Source organism: Camelus dromedarius, chromosome 7 (genome assembly GCF_036321535.1).
Source record: "Camelus dromedarius isolate mCamDro1 chromosome 7, mCamDro1.pat, whole genome shotgun sequence".
Classification (NCBI taxonomy): Eukaryota; Metazoa; Chordata; class Mammalia; order Artiodactyla; family Camelidae; genus Camelus; species Camelus dromedarius.
This window is the reverse complement of record NC_087442.1, coordinates 38,112,640-38,129,730: the sequence shown is the minus strand read 5'-3', so window position 1 is coordinate 38,129,730 and position 17,091 is coordinate 38,112,640. Positions and strand designations below refer to the sequence as shown.

General features: G+C 46.9%; 1 protein-coding gene across 2 annotated transcripts in view; it reads left to right on the top strand.

Moving 5' to 3' along the window:
* BMPER (BMP binding endothelial regulator) overlaps nt 1–17,091 on the top strand; it is a 260,391-nt gene that overhangs the window by 232,852 nt on the left and 10,448 nt on the right. For both annotated transcript variants that reach the window (XM_064487450.1, XM_010988075.3), the window contains exon 14: nt 15,468–15,598. In XM_064487450.1, coding sequence (XP_064343520.1) covers nt 15,468–15,598 — 131 coding nt within the window. The remainder of the gene's footprint in view (nt 1–15,467; nt 15,599–17,091) is intronic.

The following is a 17,091-nucleotide window of genomic DNA, read 5'->3' as shown; positions in this document are numbered from 1 at the left end:
TGTTTCTTCATCTTGCTCATACCTCTTTGGCACTGTGGTTTATGGAGTATCAGTTGTTTATTTTGGTCCTTAAGGATTTTATCTATCTGATGCCTATTTAGGAATAGAACTTAGGAAAAAAAGAAAAAAAAAATAAGAGAGAGAGAGAAAGAATTTTAAAAGAAGGGAGAAAGAGGGTTTGAAAACAGTGTATAATGAATAATAGAAGAGTGAGTTGAAGCAGAGTATTAATCTGGTTGAGACGTCCTTTTAAAACCTTTACAAAAAAAGGGGGGGGGGAGATGAATAGATGTATTTGAAACCTGTGTCTAATCAATAGCAGGACATCAAAACCCAAGAGAAATAGAAATGAATTAAGAAGTAAAAATTAAGAGAGTAATAGAAAATAGAACAGGTAAAAACATTAAAAAAAAAAAAAAAGTGGGGGGGGGGGTTCGGTGTTCTCCTGGAGTCTGTGTGCTTTTACTGTGAAGTCTTTCTGTCTTCGTCCTGTTTTGGAAGCTCAGCTTGCTGTTTTTCAGAGGCCCTCCGTTGGCGCCCTCTTCTGTGCTGCTCCCAGCACCTGTCGGCAAGCAGATCGCACCTCCTGCTAACACTGGGTCAGGTGCAGCTCTCCTCTGCTGTGGGCGGGCGGGTCGCTGCCCCTCTGGATGCCGCAGTCAGATGTTGCAGACTGGCCGGGTAGGAGGTCGGGTCGTGCCCCCTCCCAGCACCTCGGTCAGGGGCTGTGTTCCTGCCTGAAAGGCGGGGGGCCGCTCTCGCTCTACCTGCGCCGCCGCCGGTAGCTCCGCTGCTCTGTGCGGCTGCACGCTCCGCCCTGGTCGGCGCTCCGCCCTGGTCGGCGCTCCGCGGGCGGGCTCGGGGAAGACCAAGGGACAGCCCTGTCCCTGCTCCGAGCCAAAACCCAGCTCCTTGTTTGTCTTTGTGGAGCAAGTTCTCTGAGGGACCAGGATGGAAGGATCCTATCTGCCCCGGGCTGCAGGCCAGTCTCAGTCTGGCCTTTGAGGCTGCTAAGCCCTTCGGTGCGGATGCAGGTTTCGTCCCCGCCCCTGCCTGAGTGCTAAGCGCGTAGGACATGGCGGCTGTGCTTGAGCCCCGCCTCTCTTCCCCCGAAAACTTTCCGCGGGTTTTCAGAGATGGGGGTGTGCACCCTTCCCCCGAGAGCACATCAACCTTGCTGTTTTATGGAGGGCCCAGGTTGTTCTGCCCTGTGCACCCACCGCCACGGCACGCAGCCCCTTGCGTTCCCCCGGGGCTGCCTCCGTGTAGCCACTTCCGTCCTCCGCCTGGCTTGTGCAGCCTGGCCCTGCCCGCGGCTGCAGGCCCGCGTCTCAGGCTGGGTGTCCGGGGGACGCTCTGTGCCTGTTTAACTTAGTTCTGTTAGTTAAGGGCTGCTCTGTACAGATCCGAGCCTCGGAGGCTCCCCCTCCGTCCCGCTGGCCTCTCAGTTGGAGAGGGGAGACCCAGCGAGCGCGCGCCAGTCCTCCTTTGCCGCTCCCTCCCCGCGGGACCCGTCCTGCGCTGCTTTGCCTTTTGTTCTTTCTTTTTTCCTTTTCTCCTACCAGATTTTTGGCGTCTTTATCTTTTGAAGAGGGCAATGTTCTGTCGGAGTTCCGCAGGTGCTCTGGTTGGCTGAGTGGGTCTGTAGATGTGGGTCTTGGTGTATTTGTGGGAGAGGGTGACCTGCGAGCGTCCTTCTACTCCGCCATCTTCTCCGTCTCCCCCTGAGCTGTGCTTTGTATCGTGTCACTTTGCTGCTCAGATTTATCAGTGATTCCTCTGATTTCCCAATTAGGTTCATGCTTCGTAGCCTGGCACACAGAGCAGTCCATTACGGGAGCACCACCTACCTTTCCAGTTGATTTCCTACAGCCTCTGTTCCCCTCCCGGATGCTCCGGAATCCCCAAATGGCACATGTGGCATTTCAAACAAAAGGATTATTTCTAAACTAAGAGTTTTCTGAAAAGCCTTTTCTTCCACTTTGCCTAGGTCAAACTTACTCTTTCTTTTAAGATGTAACTCAAGGGATGCCTCCTCCTTGAAATCTTCTGTCATTTCTCCTCACTCGCTGACCTCCATGCCAAAATAATCTCTCTCGCCATCAAACCCCCGTCACAATACCCTACTGCTTTTTCTAGCACTCCATCATTTGCCTCCTTTCATTACAATTTATTTTAGCACATTGTGTAGTTTGGAGTAGAAACCCCATCTTTTTCATCTTTGCCCCTAACTTGGGGGTGAGCACAATGCCCTGCTCTGTAGAGACTTGTTGAAAGAATAAATAAAAGGGAAAAAAGATATATACACTTAGGCTAGACATTCTTTAGCTGGTAGGTGTAAAGGAAATAAAAGTTCAAGGAGTAAAAAATGGTATAATAGGAATTTCTGGAAGGCCCCCCCCCCCACCAAAGTTAGCTTTTAAGTGGGACATTTTTTATTTTTTGTAATATGTTTGAAGAAGACATCATCTGGATGCTGGAACAGAATAGAACAATTCCATACTGTAACAGAAGGTAGAGTCTGAACAAATGGGTGGAAGTTACAGAACACATTTTCACTTAATGTCTAACAAAACTTCCTGAGAAATAGAAGCCTTAATTGTCTATCACAGGAATGAGATTCCTAAAAAGCTACTGAGCTCTTATCACAGACAGGATGCAGATGTATGACCATCTGTCAGGGATGTTATAAAAGGAATTCCTGTAGGGAGGAGATGTTCGCTAAGTCTTTCAAGACTCCTGATTCCATGATTTTGTGACTGTTTATGAGTCATCCAGCCTATTGGTAGAAGTTTTGAGCACTCACTGTCTTAAACCAAGATGAGTTTCCACAATGGTTGCTGTTAAGATTTTTATTGTGTAGTCGTGGGCATTAAAATTTTTAGAAAGAAAGTGTCTAGAAAAGCCCCCTCTCACCACCTCCCCTGCAAAAAAATGGTTGTAAACTTCAGGGCCTCTGATTTGGGGAGAAGTGTTCCATCACTAATTTCAGATCATAAAGTTAAAAATTAACGTCTAGAAAACCTGCCGTATTGTCTCTTTCTCCATAGGCACTAAAGGCAAATTTCACCAGCAATTTCTGCCTAATTAAAAATTTGGCTTAGTTTTATTTCAGCTCATTTGCCATGGGTCCCCAAGGGCATGGCCTGAGAGAGCAGAACTGTCACTCTTCAGGGTGGTAATCTTGTCCCTCATCTGGTGTCCTTCACCTGGAAATGCCATTTGCAGATTTCATTCAATTCTGCCCTCTTCTTTGCCAGATATTTGTATTGGGCCATTGGTCTTCATCCACCTGTTGATATAGAGGGTAAACTTGGTTTTTACCCCCTCTCCTACTGTGCCTTGCATAAGCATAGGTGCTTTTGTGCTTGCCCCTCCCACCCCCAGGAATTTTTTTTTCCAGGAATTTCCTAGCAACGGTAAGTGAAGAAAGGGCAGTAATTCTCAGAATTACCTAACCTCTCCATCATTTTGACTTTAATACCTTCTCCTGGACGTCTTTTTCCCTGGTGCAAAACAAGTTCAAGTCTCCTTGACCATAATGCACACACACATGCTACACTTGGCTTCCCCTCAAACTATTTCCCAATTTCTCAGCTTCCCTTCACTGCCAGCCTACTACAAGAATGGTCTTCACTCAATGCTTCACATATTTTCCACCATCAGTACGTGTCAGGATGATTTCTGTCCTCACCACTCCCACTCAACTATGCCCACTAAGGCCATCACTCATCTCCTAGTTGCCTAATGGCCAGTTTCCGATCTTCTTCCCCTTGGCCGTGGGTAATACTTCAGTCTACGGGATGCCCCCTCCTCCCTCCTCCTTGAAACTCTCTCAGGCCATTTAGCCACCTGCTTCTCATAGTCATCTTAGCAATCATTTAACAGGATTTGACTGTAAAACATCTATCAATGATTTATTCAGAAAAATAGATTTTGAGCATGTAATGTCAACCAGGCACTGCCCCAAGGCTGGTGAAAGAGGGTGTACAAAACCTGCCCACCCTGGGGTCCAGTGGGGTGGATGGAGCGAGGTCTCAGTTCCATGAGGGCAGAGTTGCAGGTGGTGAGAAGGGCCATTCACCAACACCATGAGCTTGTTTTAATAGCAGCCTCATGTAGCTTGGGGAACTCAGAAGCCTGCCCCAAGAAAGCTTTGGACCTGCATGTTAAAGGAGGAGTGGGTTTTAACCAGGAGACGGGGAAGGGGAAGAACATTCCAGCAGAAGGAACAGCCCGCACTGTATCAGGCAGTGTGTTGTCAGGGAGAGAGCATGGGCCCTGCATTGCCACGTACTAAACAGTCTGATGTGAAAACAAACCAAACAGAACTTAATTGACCTCTTTGGGTCTTAGTTCTCACTTTAAACATTCTGCAGAGTTATATGGGCTCATACATGCAGCGCACCTGGCATGGAGCAGGTCCTCAGGAAATGGTGCCTCACCCCAACCTCTTCCACTCCCAGGGCTGTGAGCATCAGGGGGCCTTTAAGGCAATGTCCCCCTTGGTTGCTTCTAGGAAACAGGCCTTGCCTTCCATCCTTCTGGGGCTTGTACAAGGGCGCTGTCCTTCCAGGAGAGGGTGAGAAGGAAGCCGGTGAGGAGGCGGTGGGCCCATGGTGTTTATGGTTTGGGTTTGGGAAATTTCTGGTCCCTGAACCTGTTCTCTGCGATTTGAGAGTGGTTGCGTGCCGTCTCCCATCCATGGCATCTTCGCCTCTGGGAAGGACACTTCTCCTTTTAGGTCTAGCGGACTGCGTTTTTCCTGTGCACCTTGGGGTACGGAGTGCAAAAAGCACTTCCTTGTGCAGATGGGATGTAAATGCCGGTTGACCGTGGAGGCACGGCGGATGCGTGATGAAAGGCATCCAGCATCTGAAAAAGCTCACCGCCGCGCCGCCTCCTCCAGGGGCGGCTGCACTGCCGCCCTTTTGTGAACGCACATAGCGGAGGTTTGTGGGGCTTGGCAGCCGTCCACTGCCTAATGTGAAAAAGGCCTCTGAAAGGATCGTCCCCTTTGAAGCTGCTGGGCTGGTGGTGGCTGCTGCGTGTGGCTGGGGTGTGGCCTCCAGATGCTGGATGCCTTCACTTTCATGGATTTTCCTCACTGCCCCTCGGGAGAAGCTCTCCCGATAGCTGCCCTCTTGGTGGGCAGGCGCGGTCCAGGCAGGCGGACCTGTCCTGGCGCTGCAGGGGCTGGGGGTCCCCGAGAGTGGAGCCAAGGGGATGCCACCCTAGAATGAGAGAAGAGAAAACAGCCTACCACCTTGCACACCCTCCTCACTCTGAACTTCAGCTGGGCTGGGATGAGTGAACCACGGTTTCTGCCTTGGTGATCTCTCACCATCATTTCCATAGCTGGGTGAATTTCTCCTCTTTGGGGATGGCCATGGCAGGAGTGGGATGGTCTGTTTCCTCCCTTACTTTTCACTAGAATCCTATGAGAGGCTGTACAAGGTAAACTGGCAGGTAAAGTGACACAGCTGGGGTGGTGACTCCACAGCGCTTTCTGCCTCACCTGGCTGCCTCCTCTGACTCTCTAATAGTTGCTCTGCAGGAGCACCTGTGCGGGCAGACTTTCCTCTCCTGGGGCCAGAGATGCACAGGGCGCCCTGCAGCACAATGTAAGGAGGCACCCTGTCCCCAGCGCAGTCCTGCACTTACAGGAGCCCTAGACCCAGCCTCCTTCATTGTGCTGCTTGTTGCCCGCTGCCTTTCCCAGTCTAGCTTTGCCCTCCCACCACACCATGAATGTCCCCAATCTAAGGCAGGGTTGCCTTGTACACAACAGACACTCAATTAGTGTTTGTCCAGTTGAATAGACCAGTTTCAAAGACAGTGTATATCTTGTCTATATCCAGGGAGAAATATGAGACCGACTCACCCCAGAGAAGACATATTGAGAGTCTCTGGGTAAAGAGCCCCCCTGTCTCTCATTCACGGAGGATCTTTCCAAACACAAATACTACCGAGGGTTAATCCATATTTAGACCTATCATGGAATACTGGTAGTGCAGGGACCCTGCGTTTTCACTAATGGGGAGACAGGAACGTGGATGAATATTGGCCCCGTGCTGGCATCTTCGTCTCTGATCGGGTTACCTCCTCAGACGTGGTAGAGAATGTTTCTCCCGTGCTTAGGTGAAAGGTCTAGTACCCTTTTGTACTTGGAAGTTTTTGTAAAAACAGAAGTATGTGAAGCTTAATCCAGTGCACAGAGGAAATGAGATTTGACCCAAAAAGTGGAAAAGTTTAGGCTTTCCCCATTGATGCTCCACCTCACCTGTCCTCCTGCACCCCCTGTATCGTCCCCTCCTAGGCAGGCACTCGGGGTGCAGACTTCTATGATCATGCAGGTATTTAGTCCACCAACAAGCCTTATGATTGTTACACAGTGAGTGTGACAGTGATGGATTGAAAGTGTTTAAGAGAAAAGTGATTGATTTTTCTGACAAGCAGCCATTTTTATGTTCTGTTGTATCAGCCAGCCTCCCCCTAAGAGTGAAGGATAAGACGTAAATGCTGGAATCCAAATTATGTTTATTTGGCACGCCAGTCCTTGGCCACTAGAGGGGGGTAGTGACCAGGCTTCCTCTCTCCCTGGCTGACTGTGAGACATCTTTGCCCAAACTGAAATAATGTTATCCTTCTAGGAGTGACAACTCAGCATATGTCTGTTCATCAGCTTTTCCCTCCATGAAGCCAGTGTTTCATACTAGAGCAGAGAGGTCATCTTTCCCAAGAGCAGTATCTCTAACCACATTAGGGAGTGTAGAGTCTATGGCTTCGGACCCTTTAAATGCATAGCCCCTGAGCATGGGACAAACAGCAGGATGGTGCACACACCTTCCCCAACCCTCAGACGCAAGAAGTATTAACGATGGGCTAGGAATCATAGTCTCCATGTATGATCTTATATATGGCCCTATCAAGGGAGAAAATATTTTAGGCTGCAGAATACGTATGATGGTTGTGTAGTCTCTGCTCAAAGCAAGTGTGAGGGACTCTTGTTAAAACTGGCATCTGTGGAAAGTCATAGGCACTGCTCCTCTTTCAAGGCGGTAACTGTGTCCAAATGCCTGTTGTTCCACAAAAACAACCCCTGGCTTTAGACGGGTGTTTGAGGCTGATGACCATTTCTGGAACGCCGATGCCACACTGGCCTCTACCGTGCAGGCCATGGCATTTGCCTCCTGGGGAGTGTTATGGGGACAAAAGCAATCAAGATTTTTCATTATCTGGAGAATCTAAATTAGGCACAAATTTAGAGTCCCTAGGTTTTAAATTGGAACCGTGTGTAAGTAGGCCGTGTGTACACGACAAGAGCAGAATCCAGGCAATTGGAGAAGGGGTGCCCTGTGAATAATTAACGAAACCTACCAGGCTAGGTAGGTTATTTCCCTGCTATTTTCGTAGTTGGATTTTTATTCTTATCAAGGCAGGAAGAGAGCGGTTGCAGAGGGAAGGACACTGAAGGCAGGAAGAGGAAAACACATGGGCTGAGGGAGGGACGAGTGAACCACGGAGGGTAATGGAAGCATCTTCGTGGGCACTGAACACTGACTGAGTCTGTGTGGCTCCAGGTGTCACACCCAAGAGTTAAGGTTGGAGATTATGAGGGTTGGAATCCCTGAAAGAAAGAAATGTCTTAACAGGAGACCTGCCAGGTTGTGCTGTGAGGAAGCGAGGTCTTCAGGAGCAGCTGTGTGACTGCTTGGTGCGGACTTTTTGGTTTTGGTTTGGTTTTTAACATTGGAGGTCGTATCACATGATGATCAAACCTAAGATCTGGTGACTTGGAAACTCTGGGCTTTTACTTGGGCCCCTCCCTCTGCCTAGAATTTCCTTTTCCGCATCCTCTAACCAAGCACAATTCCACAGATCCTTTGAGACTCAGTTCCTGTGTCTCTCCTACTCTGTAAAGCCCTGAACATCCCCGCCTCCCCGGAGTTAGTCCTCAGTATCCCATTGCAGTAGCTTCCTGCCTGCGAAAGCCCTTCCATCGCTTGGAGTTTGGTTTTTAATATCTGTGTGATCTCCCTTCTAACTGGGGCCCATCTCTGTGCTTCCCTGAGTGCCTGCAACAAACAGCTTAGAGAACTCACTCTTCACACTAAGGAGTGGGCTAAAGGTCTACCGTGTGTGTGTACTGGGGGGACGATGGGGGTCTTTGGTGAAGCTAGACTGCAGATAAATTCAGTAGCCACAACCAGAGAAGCAGCTGGTCTCCCAGTTTCTCCTGCCCAGTCTCCTCAGATGGAGTTCGTGAAACATACAAGCTCACCTGGAAATGCCTGGCCTTACTGTGCGGTCCTGGCAAGCCCACGCAGCCCAGAACCAACATGTGAGCCACTCTTTGATATCACATATTCTCACTGATAGTTAAGCCACAGTGGTGCCAAACAGTGGCTGGCCAGGGACAGGCCTGGAGGGAGCAGCAGAGACTCTCTGCTGGCTGGCTTTGCAGGCTTGCCCCACACTCTCATTAACAACTCAATAAAGTAACCTGCTGTTTCTCATTATTGAATCTTCAGGCCCTGTTTTTTGCCAGAGTGCCCTTTTTTTTTTTGAAAGTCTAAGGGTGCCTGTATAGCACTGAGGAGACCTGAGGTGGCCACTCCTGAGCTATGCTGCGAGTTACTTTCTCACATATAACGTGACGAGGATGTGCCTTCTCACCATGGCCACTACCTCTAGTTACTTCCATGCAACTCAGGGCAGGGAGGTCAGGGCAGAACTTCAACGGTTAAACTATATGTGAATTTTTAAATAGTGTTGTTACAGAAATTTATTCTGCTCACTGCACAACAGGCCAATAAATCAGGAGACGAGGTGTTGGGGCAAGGAATAATGACTTTATTTGGAAAGCCAGCAGACCAAGTAGCTGGAGGACTAATATCCTAGAAACCATCTTGCCCCAGTCAGAATTCAGGCTTCTTTTATACTAAAGGGGAGGGGGTGTGGGTGGTTGTTGTATCAGAATCCTTTGTTCTTGCAGCTGTCCCCTCCACATAGGTCAGGTCATGATGTTCCTGTAAACCTCCAACAAGACAAATGCAATTTTCTGTTCTGCAACTTTTTATCTCTATGTGAATGGAAAAGTGTTATGCCTTTAAAGGTCAGAGCCTTGAGAATAAGCTCTCCCGTATCTTTCAGGCTTTAGGCAACATTCTTTTACAAAAGGTGCAGAACTGGCATGACTAAGCCCAGGAAACAGAGCACAGGGTTAGAGCTAAAGGAGCAGACCTAACGTGGAGTCAGATTTGTTCTTTTCTATTATAGTCCCTCTGTAGCTAAACACATTCTGTCCACCCAGCCAAGATTCTGCCTCCCGTATCCTTTCCCTTCCTCGTTTCTCATTGATCCCGAGGCACTGACAAGCCTAAGATGACTTCATTTGCATCTGTGAACTTCCCAGATACAAGGAGCAAGGGAAGCCACCTGACCCCAGCATGGTTTTCTAGTCATCTTCTGGTCCCGTTCTCCTGTTGCTCTCGGAGAGCCGGGAGCAGCCAGAGACCTTCCTGGTGGCAGAGAGGAAAGCCAGGACTCTGACTGGTTCCCGGAGGGGGCTGGCTGCTGCCACTCACCGCTGGCCCTTCTGTTCTCCCAGAAGCCATGTGGAGAGTTCCCAGTGGTTCATATATCTGTCTTTCAAAAACTGTCTGGGTAGCGAAGTCATGAGCACTTGCTTCCTTCTGACAGGGGTGGCCCTCGTGCCAGGAAAAGCAGAAGGAATGCCACTGGGTATACCGTTGCCAGGAAGCAGAGAGGTGTTTGATGTTTTGATTTTAGCAGTATTGGAGGCTTGCCTTTTTAATAACACTAAGAACTAGAGGTTGTTCTTACAATATTGAATATGTGCTTTTCTGCAAATGTGTCATTAATGCAGAAGTCTCTCATCAAATTCCTTTTTTTCCACCATTCGTTAAATCTAAAAAACCCAAATCCTCTGGGATCCAGGAGAGGAGTGCAAGAATTTCAACGTGACAATGACAGTGGAAAGGCTCCTGTAGAAGTAGCTTAGCTCCGAGGTTGCTGTGGCCTGCAGCCCCACGCCGTGACCATGTGAGGCCGTGGCCCAGGAGTGGGGACAAGGATGGAATTCCCGCCCTTCAGATATCGAAGTCCAACTGTCTGGCCCTGTGGAAGCTGTACAAAGGTCATCAGGCCATTCTCACCCACTCTTTCAGTGATTCACTGTTTACTGAGCTGTGTGTTCAAGGCTCTGTGCTTGCCTGGATGAGTAAAAGACAGTCTTCAGCCTTAACCAGTGAAAGGGGTAATTAGGATGCAAAGGGTCTGTGCAAGAATAAAGATGTGGAGGGGACAGGATGCAGTAGGAAGGGGCTAACTTTTCTTGGGCCAGTCAGGGCATGCCACGGAGGAATTTGAACTGAGCCTTAAAGGATAGGCATCAGATTTTTCCAGTGGAGAAGACAAGGAGAAAGCGGAAGGAAGCCTGAGGGTTATGAGACAATCCATATCACTGGATGAAAGAACAAGTGGGGAAGAAGAGGGGATGACCTAGATGGTTTCGTAACCTTGAATCTGAGGCCGAGAAACCTGAACTTCCTCAGAAGGCGCCCGGTAAAGCAGCAGGCGTGAGCTTGATCTTAATCTCACTGTGCCTGTAAATCCCTCTGGGGAGGGCAGGAATGGTTTTCTAACATGGATGGGGCTGCGTTCTTGGTACCACCGTCCAGCAGAACTTTCTGCAGTGATGGAACTGGTGTAAATCTGCACCGTCCAATATGGTGGCCACTGAGCACTTGAAATGTGATTAGTGCGACTAAGAAACTGAACGTGAAATTTTATTTAATTGTAATTAACTTCAGTTTCCACGTACATAGCTCCATGTGGCTAGTGGCTGCTGTCTTGGAGCTTTACAGGAGGCAGCAGCCTTTGAGGAGGGCTCCCCTGCAGATAAATTGTGGTAAGTTGTCTTTCAGGGAGCAGATGGACCACAGGTGGTTCTGATCCTAGTACTGTCCTGGGTTCTATGAGGAAAGGCTTCCAAGGGTCTTACTGCAACATGGCACACGCACATGAAACAGAGACGGGAGGCATTGGTGTGTGACAAAGTGCTGGCCGGCACGGACCCTGCAGTAGCTCTTGGCATTCTCTTTCCAAATCACTGCACCACGCAGCTGTGCAAACCCCACGGAATGAGAGTCCTGCCTGCACCTCTCGGCTGTCGGGAAAGATGCCAAGAGCACAGGGGATAAATCAAAAAAGCATTTCTCGATACGTTAATTAAAAGCTCCTGTGACGGAAAGTGTGCTTTAAAGGGATTGCACGGGCTGGTGCTCTTTACCTGCAGAGCAGAGCTTTCCTGGAAAAGCTCAATTGCAATGCAACTTGTGTTTTCCCATTGGAGCAGTGGGCGGCTGGTTCCTGACCAAGAAGTCAGCATCAACAGAATACAACAGACAGAACAGTGCCACGAAAGCAGAGAAACCAAAGCCATAAATCTCAGTAACTACTTAAAGTGATAACATTCTGCTACTTATTTTGTAAAACGAATATAAATGTGGCGTATTGGTGCATACTGACTAAGGAAAGGACGGCAATCTTCCATTGACATATAAAAATTCAACTCTGCTGCATCATGAGTTAGATTTCCTTCCTACTGAATTATTAAGTGTGATAAACACGGATTGAATATTTGAGTGACTGTCGTTTTGCCCCTCTCTGAAATTTGAAGGGCATTTGAAGATGGTTTTATTTTTCTCCTAATAAATTCCTTTGTGACCAGCAGAAGCATGCATAATTATTCTGTTATCCATTCCATCTGTCTGGGTGTCGAGTTCACAGCATCAGTAGATCAATGAGGTGGAAATCTGAGGACACAAAGTGAATCGCATCACAGCCTATGTCAGGAGGCCTCTGATACACAGGAAAGATTTTTGCTAGAGAATTACTTAATAACTAAGATCTACAAACAGAAACTTTAATTTTCTCCCATTCTGTATTCTTTATCATTCTAGTTCCTATATCTGGATTTAAATATTAATATTTCCTTATCTTATTCTTTTTGTTGCTTAAAAAAATACACTGTGATTTTTATCTTTTTTAAAAAGTGACATGTTCATTGTAGAAAATACACAGGAACAGAAAAAGAGCCATAGTTCCACCACTTAGAGGTGACTGCTGTGAACGTCTTGGCATACCTACTTTCAGGTATTTTTGTTTTCTGTGTGTGGCCACACAAGACAAACAGTTTTTCTCTTTTTCAATTAATCCTTCTTACACATTTCCTCATGTTTTAAAATATATTTCCTAAACATCATTGTAATGTCTGCAGAATATTTCATCATAGTGATCACCTAAATATATGTAACTAGGCTTCTATTGTAGGTAATTTAGATTTTTTTCTTTTCTTTATTTTTTTCTTTTCCCCATTTTAATAGCATTGTGATTAAAAACCCCTGTATATAAAGTCTGTCCACATGCATTACTATTTCCTTAGGTGTGGAATTTCCCCAACAAATGATAAGAACCTTTCTTAGGGCTATTTATAAATGTTGCCAAATTGCTCTCTAGAAAGATCTAATGCTATTCGGAATATGGGTGTTGCGATTGGAAAGCCCTGAATTATAGCCCTAGTTTTGTAGTTCTGGATCTCTTGTGAGCCACGTGACCTTGGGCAAGCTGTTAGCATCTCCACGCTGCAGTTTCCCTGTCTGTTAAGTGGGCCAGTAATACGCCTGCCTCATATCCGGTTCTTTGTGGAGTAAGTGAGATCATTCATCTAAGCAAAATACTCAACGTAAGAGCTAACAGTTTAACACTTTTGCCAGCAGAGTATGGACTGTCTGCTTCTCCATTCTCTCACCAACCCTGGGCACAATTTTGTGTAAAAATCAACTTGATAAATGGAAAGAGACATCTTATAGTTTCAACTTCTGTGACAAAACACATCTTTCAAGCCTTTAAAAATATGTGACGTATTTCAAGTCAAGGGCTGATTTTGACAAATGTTTTTCCCTCAAATGTTGTTTCTCATGAGTGCCAAGTAATAGAATAAGCTCAAACCTCCCACAGCTTGAAAGGGTAGATAAATCACTGATTACGCCTGCGGGCGCTGAGTGGTCTGGTGGTTGGGTGGGGTACGTGTGCAAAGCAGATATTAAATATGCACTTACAACACTTTCTCAGCAGTCTCAGTGAATCGGTTTCGCTGTCCAGAATTTATCTTAGATTGTCTACGTGGCTTCATAAGACAATCAGCAGAAGTAAAGAGAGAAGACGGAAAACATTCACCAACAGTCCTTTCACTCAAACAAATTAAATTTTGTTTTGTCTCCTGTGCACACAATTTTACAGAGTTCCATTAGGCATTCTTTCCAGTCAGAGGATGCGTTTCCTCCTGTTGAGATATTTTCCATGCAAGGACCATCCGTCATTTTACGAGGCCTGCGAGGTGCCATCCCACCAATGTCATGTCACAGTGTACAGGGAGAGAGACCCATCCCCCTGGGCCAGGAAGGAGGGTGGGTGACAAGAGTCACCCGGGGAAGTGAAGCATAAGCGGGCTTCGAGGGTAGAACCTGGGGCAGCCGAAAACGTTGCTGTGAAGCGTGAGCATGAATGCGGCGGGCGTGGGTCGGTCTGAGCTGAAAATGGAAACAGCAGAGGAAACGGTGTTGAGGAGGCGTCACCCTCAGACATTTAGAAGGCGTTTTAAGGACAGGCTTTATTTGGCTTTTCTTGGAAGCCTCGAAGCTCCACATGGATTTGAAGACACAATGCGTGTCTAGTATCAGAAATGGCTTGCTAGTGATCACGATTGCACGGGTTTTCCGTAATGCAAGTAGAGAAGGTATTAGGAAAGACAGTCTTGATTATTACAGAGAGAAGAGAGAGCAGTTTCTCTGTCCTGATTAGCGTGTCTTAAGTATCGGGCATCAAATAATCCCTCATCTGATGAAATGGAAGAGCTCTTGAGGTTTCAGATCTGTTTCTCTTTTGTTCCAGTTAGTTCCCATTTCCCAAGGCTGTGCCCTTGAGTGTTGAAATGTAATAACTTTGAGGGGACCTGGTGAGTCTATTGATCCTTAACGTGGTTTCTGTCGTTTAGTTCTTGTTCAGAGCAGGGGGTGTACCAGCTTCCACACAGAGCTAGCTGGTCCCTCTCTGTAATCAGTGTGTACTCCTGCCCCACACCAGGAGGAAATACTGACATACTAGCCTTGGATGACCGTGTCCTGATCACTTTTCAAGATCATCGGTGCTATTGGTAATCCTGACTATTATTTTTTCTGCTTCCAGCCTTGAATTAAATTCTGTAAGGAAGAGGTTCTGCTGAACAGGATATGAAAATAAATAAGGGTAGTCTAATTTTATTACTCTTGGGGCCCTCGCATAAAATGTTAAGTCAGAATTGCTAGGCAGTAGCTTTCCTGGAAGATGAAGATGAGGAAGGTGGTGTGGTGTGACAGAAAGAGCACTCGTCTTGGGGGTGTGATTTAATTCACTCTTTAGTCGCTTATTAATGTGATTTTGGGCCTCTCCATTCATTTGTAAAATGGCCTTTTCATTTATAAAACAGAGACTCTGCTGTGTCCCACTTAGCACTCAGTGACAGACTGCATATGAAAGCCCTTTGTAAACTGTAATATTATCTACCAGGGTAAGGTTGTTATTATGTCTTTGAGGTCAATGTGTTTGAAAATTTATTAGTTTGTATTTTAAATACACTTCCCTTCTCTTTATGTCCTGGTCCATCATTTCCATGTTTGAATTTGACTACAAAGACGTTGGCTCAGTCTCCTTCATCTTTCAGTCTCATTCGGGGCCTGAAAGTTTTGCTTTATTTGGAATTGGTCACCTCATGTTCTAAAGAGCGAGGTTCTGAGTTCCTCAAAGACTAAGATTCTAAGATACTGCAAAAATGAATCCTAATTTTATGTCTTCAGAAAGCCCTGAGATTTTATGCTTTCATCAAGTTGGTCATTATTTTGCTTATATTGTAGGAGAACCTGTTATTCATGTATCAGAGCTACTCACAAAGTGGCAGTACCTTAATTGGGGGCTACATCCTAAGAGCTGCCTCTCCAACGTGGGCATATGTGATTATTTACATCTCACTAAAATTAAGTCAAATAAAAAATTCAGTTCTTTGGGTACACAAGATGCTCCATAGCCAGTGGCTTCTGCTGTGGACAATGGAGGTTGTAGGATATTTCCATTGTTACAGAAAGTTCTATCGGACAGCCCTGCTCTAGAAGAAAAGGAACCCTATAGCTAGAAGAAAGGGGACATTATTCAGAGGTATCCAGTAAGATTTCATGCAGAAATTCTACCCTATTTTTAAGTTTCCAACCTAAAATAGCAACTTTTAATGGCCAGTCAAGATTTGATATCCACCCACCACCTCGCCCTTTTCTGCAAGTCTCATTTAGGGTATTTATTTGATGATTTGGTGTTTTTGAATGTTCACTTCTTTCTGTTGGGTCCCTTAGGTCCTGCGTGACAGACATGTGTGAATGTCCAGTCCATAAAAACTGTTACTGCGAGTCATTGCTGGCGTACACCCGGGCCTGCCAGAGAGAGGGCAGCAGCGTCCACTGGGAGCCTCAGCAGAGCTGTGCAGGTGAGACACGCCCGGTGGGTCCCTTGGGCAGAAATTCCCTCCAGTGCCCACGAGGGCAGTAGAAGAGACTGGGTGATTGGAATGGTCACGCCCCCCCTTGGCCAAAGGGAAGTCTTATCAGTGGCCCAGCTGGAATGCTACTCAGTAAAACACAGGAGCGTCCCACTGGGCGGGATAGAAAGCACTTAGGAGAAACACTTCGTGACAAGCACATCTGAACGGTTTAAGGATTTCCACTGTTGCAAAATCCTCCCAACCTCAAGCTACCAGCTGGATGTGCTTAGCACACGGATGGTCACAGCTGTGGTGCAGGTTACGTGCGAAGCAAAGGAGAGTCGGGACAATTACGGTCATTTAAGGTCTTCAGGATGAGTGTGATTTTCTTTCTTTGAGAGATTGCTATACAAGCCCTAGGACAGTGTTCCTTTTCCCTCTGAGAGGCGGTTTACTAAGATAGTTGTTACAGTTCTTTGATCTCGGGCAAGTTAAGTAGCTTATTTGGTATCTGTCAAATGGACTTCTTTGTTCATCCAAGAACTATTTCTTATGAAATGGCTAAGTTCTAGACATTGAACATAGCACTGTGGGTCCTTTGGTGACTATTTAAGAGATGAGGTGAGGTTCCTGTCATTGAGGTGCTGGCAGCCCAATGGGAGAACCAGACAAAAACAGTAACTCTACAGGAAGTACTTGCTAAGTGTGGTAAGTGTGATGAAGGAAACCAATAGGGCTGAGCAACGGGAAACAAATGGAGTGGCTACTTCGATGGTGAAGAGGGAAGGCTTCTCTGTGGCGGTGATATTTCAGCCGAGCATTGAAGATTGAAGGGAGTCAGGGCAAGTGTTCTATGCAGAAGAAGCATATTTGATGGCCGCAAGGTAGGACTAAGACAGTATGCTCTCCAACTGGGAGTCAGTGTGGCTTGAGCATGGTGGGCCAAGGAAGATGAGAGCAGAGTCGAAGTCGGGTCTGGACCATGCAGGACTTTGCAGGTCTTGGGGAGGAGGCCAGCTTCTATTCCAAAAAGAATGGAAGCTGCTGATGGGCTTTAAGCAACCCTCTTCTGGCTTTTCCAAGATCACCCTGCGTAGAGGCAACTGTGTAGAGAACACATTGAATGGGGCTGGATTGAAGGCAAGAGGCTGTTGAAACAGTTGGGGAGAAAAAGTGACGGTGGCTTGGATTAAGATGGAGGCAGTGTGTAGAGGGAGAAGAGGAATTCTAGATCAATTTTGGAATTTTACAGTAGTATCTGCTATGCAGAGTTATACGCATAGTGATCTGTACGTGAGACAGTGGGAAGAGTTCCACTCGTAGAAGATACTCAGTCAGTAGTAACTGCTGCTCTCACATAGACTTGATGATGAGATGAATGTTCGCCATTTACTTCAAGGGCTGGCAAATGTTTTTCTGTAAAGGACCAGATTTGCCTGGAGCGGAGAGACTGGCGTTGGCAACATTCTACACTAATCCGCAAAACCTTAGCTCTGATA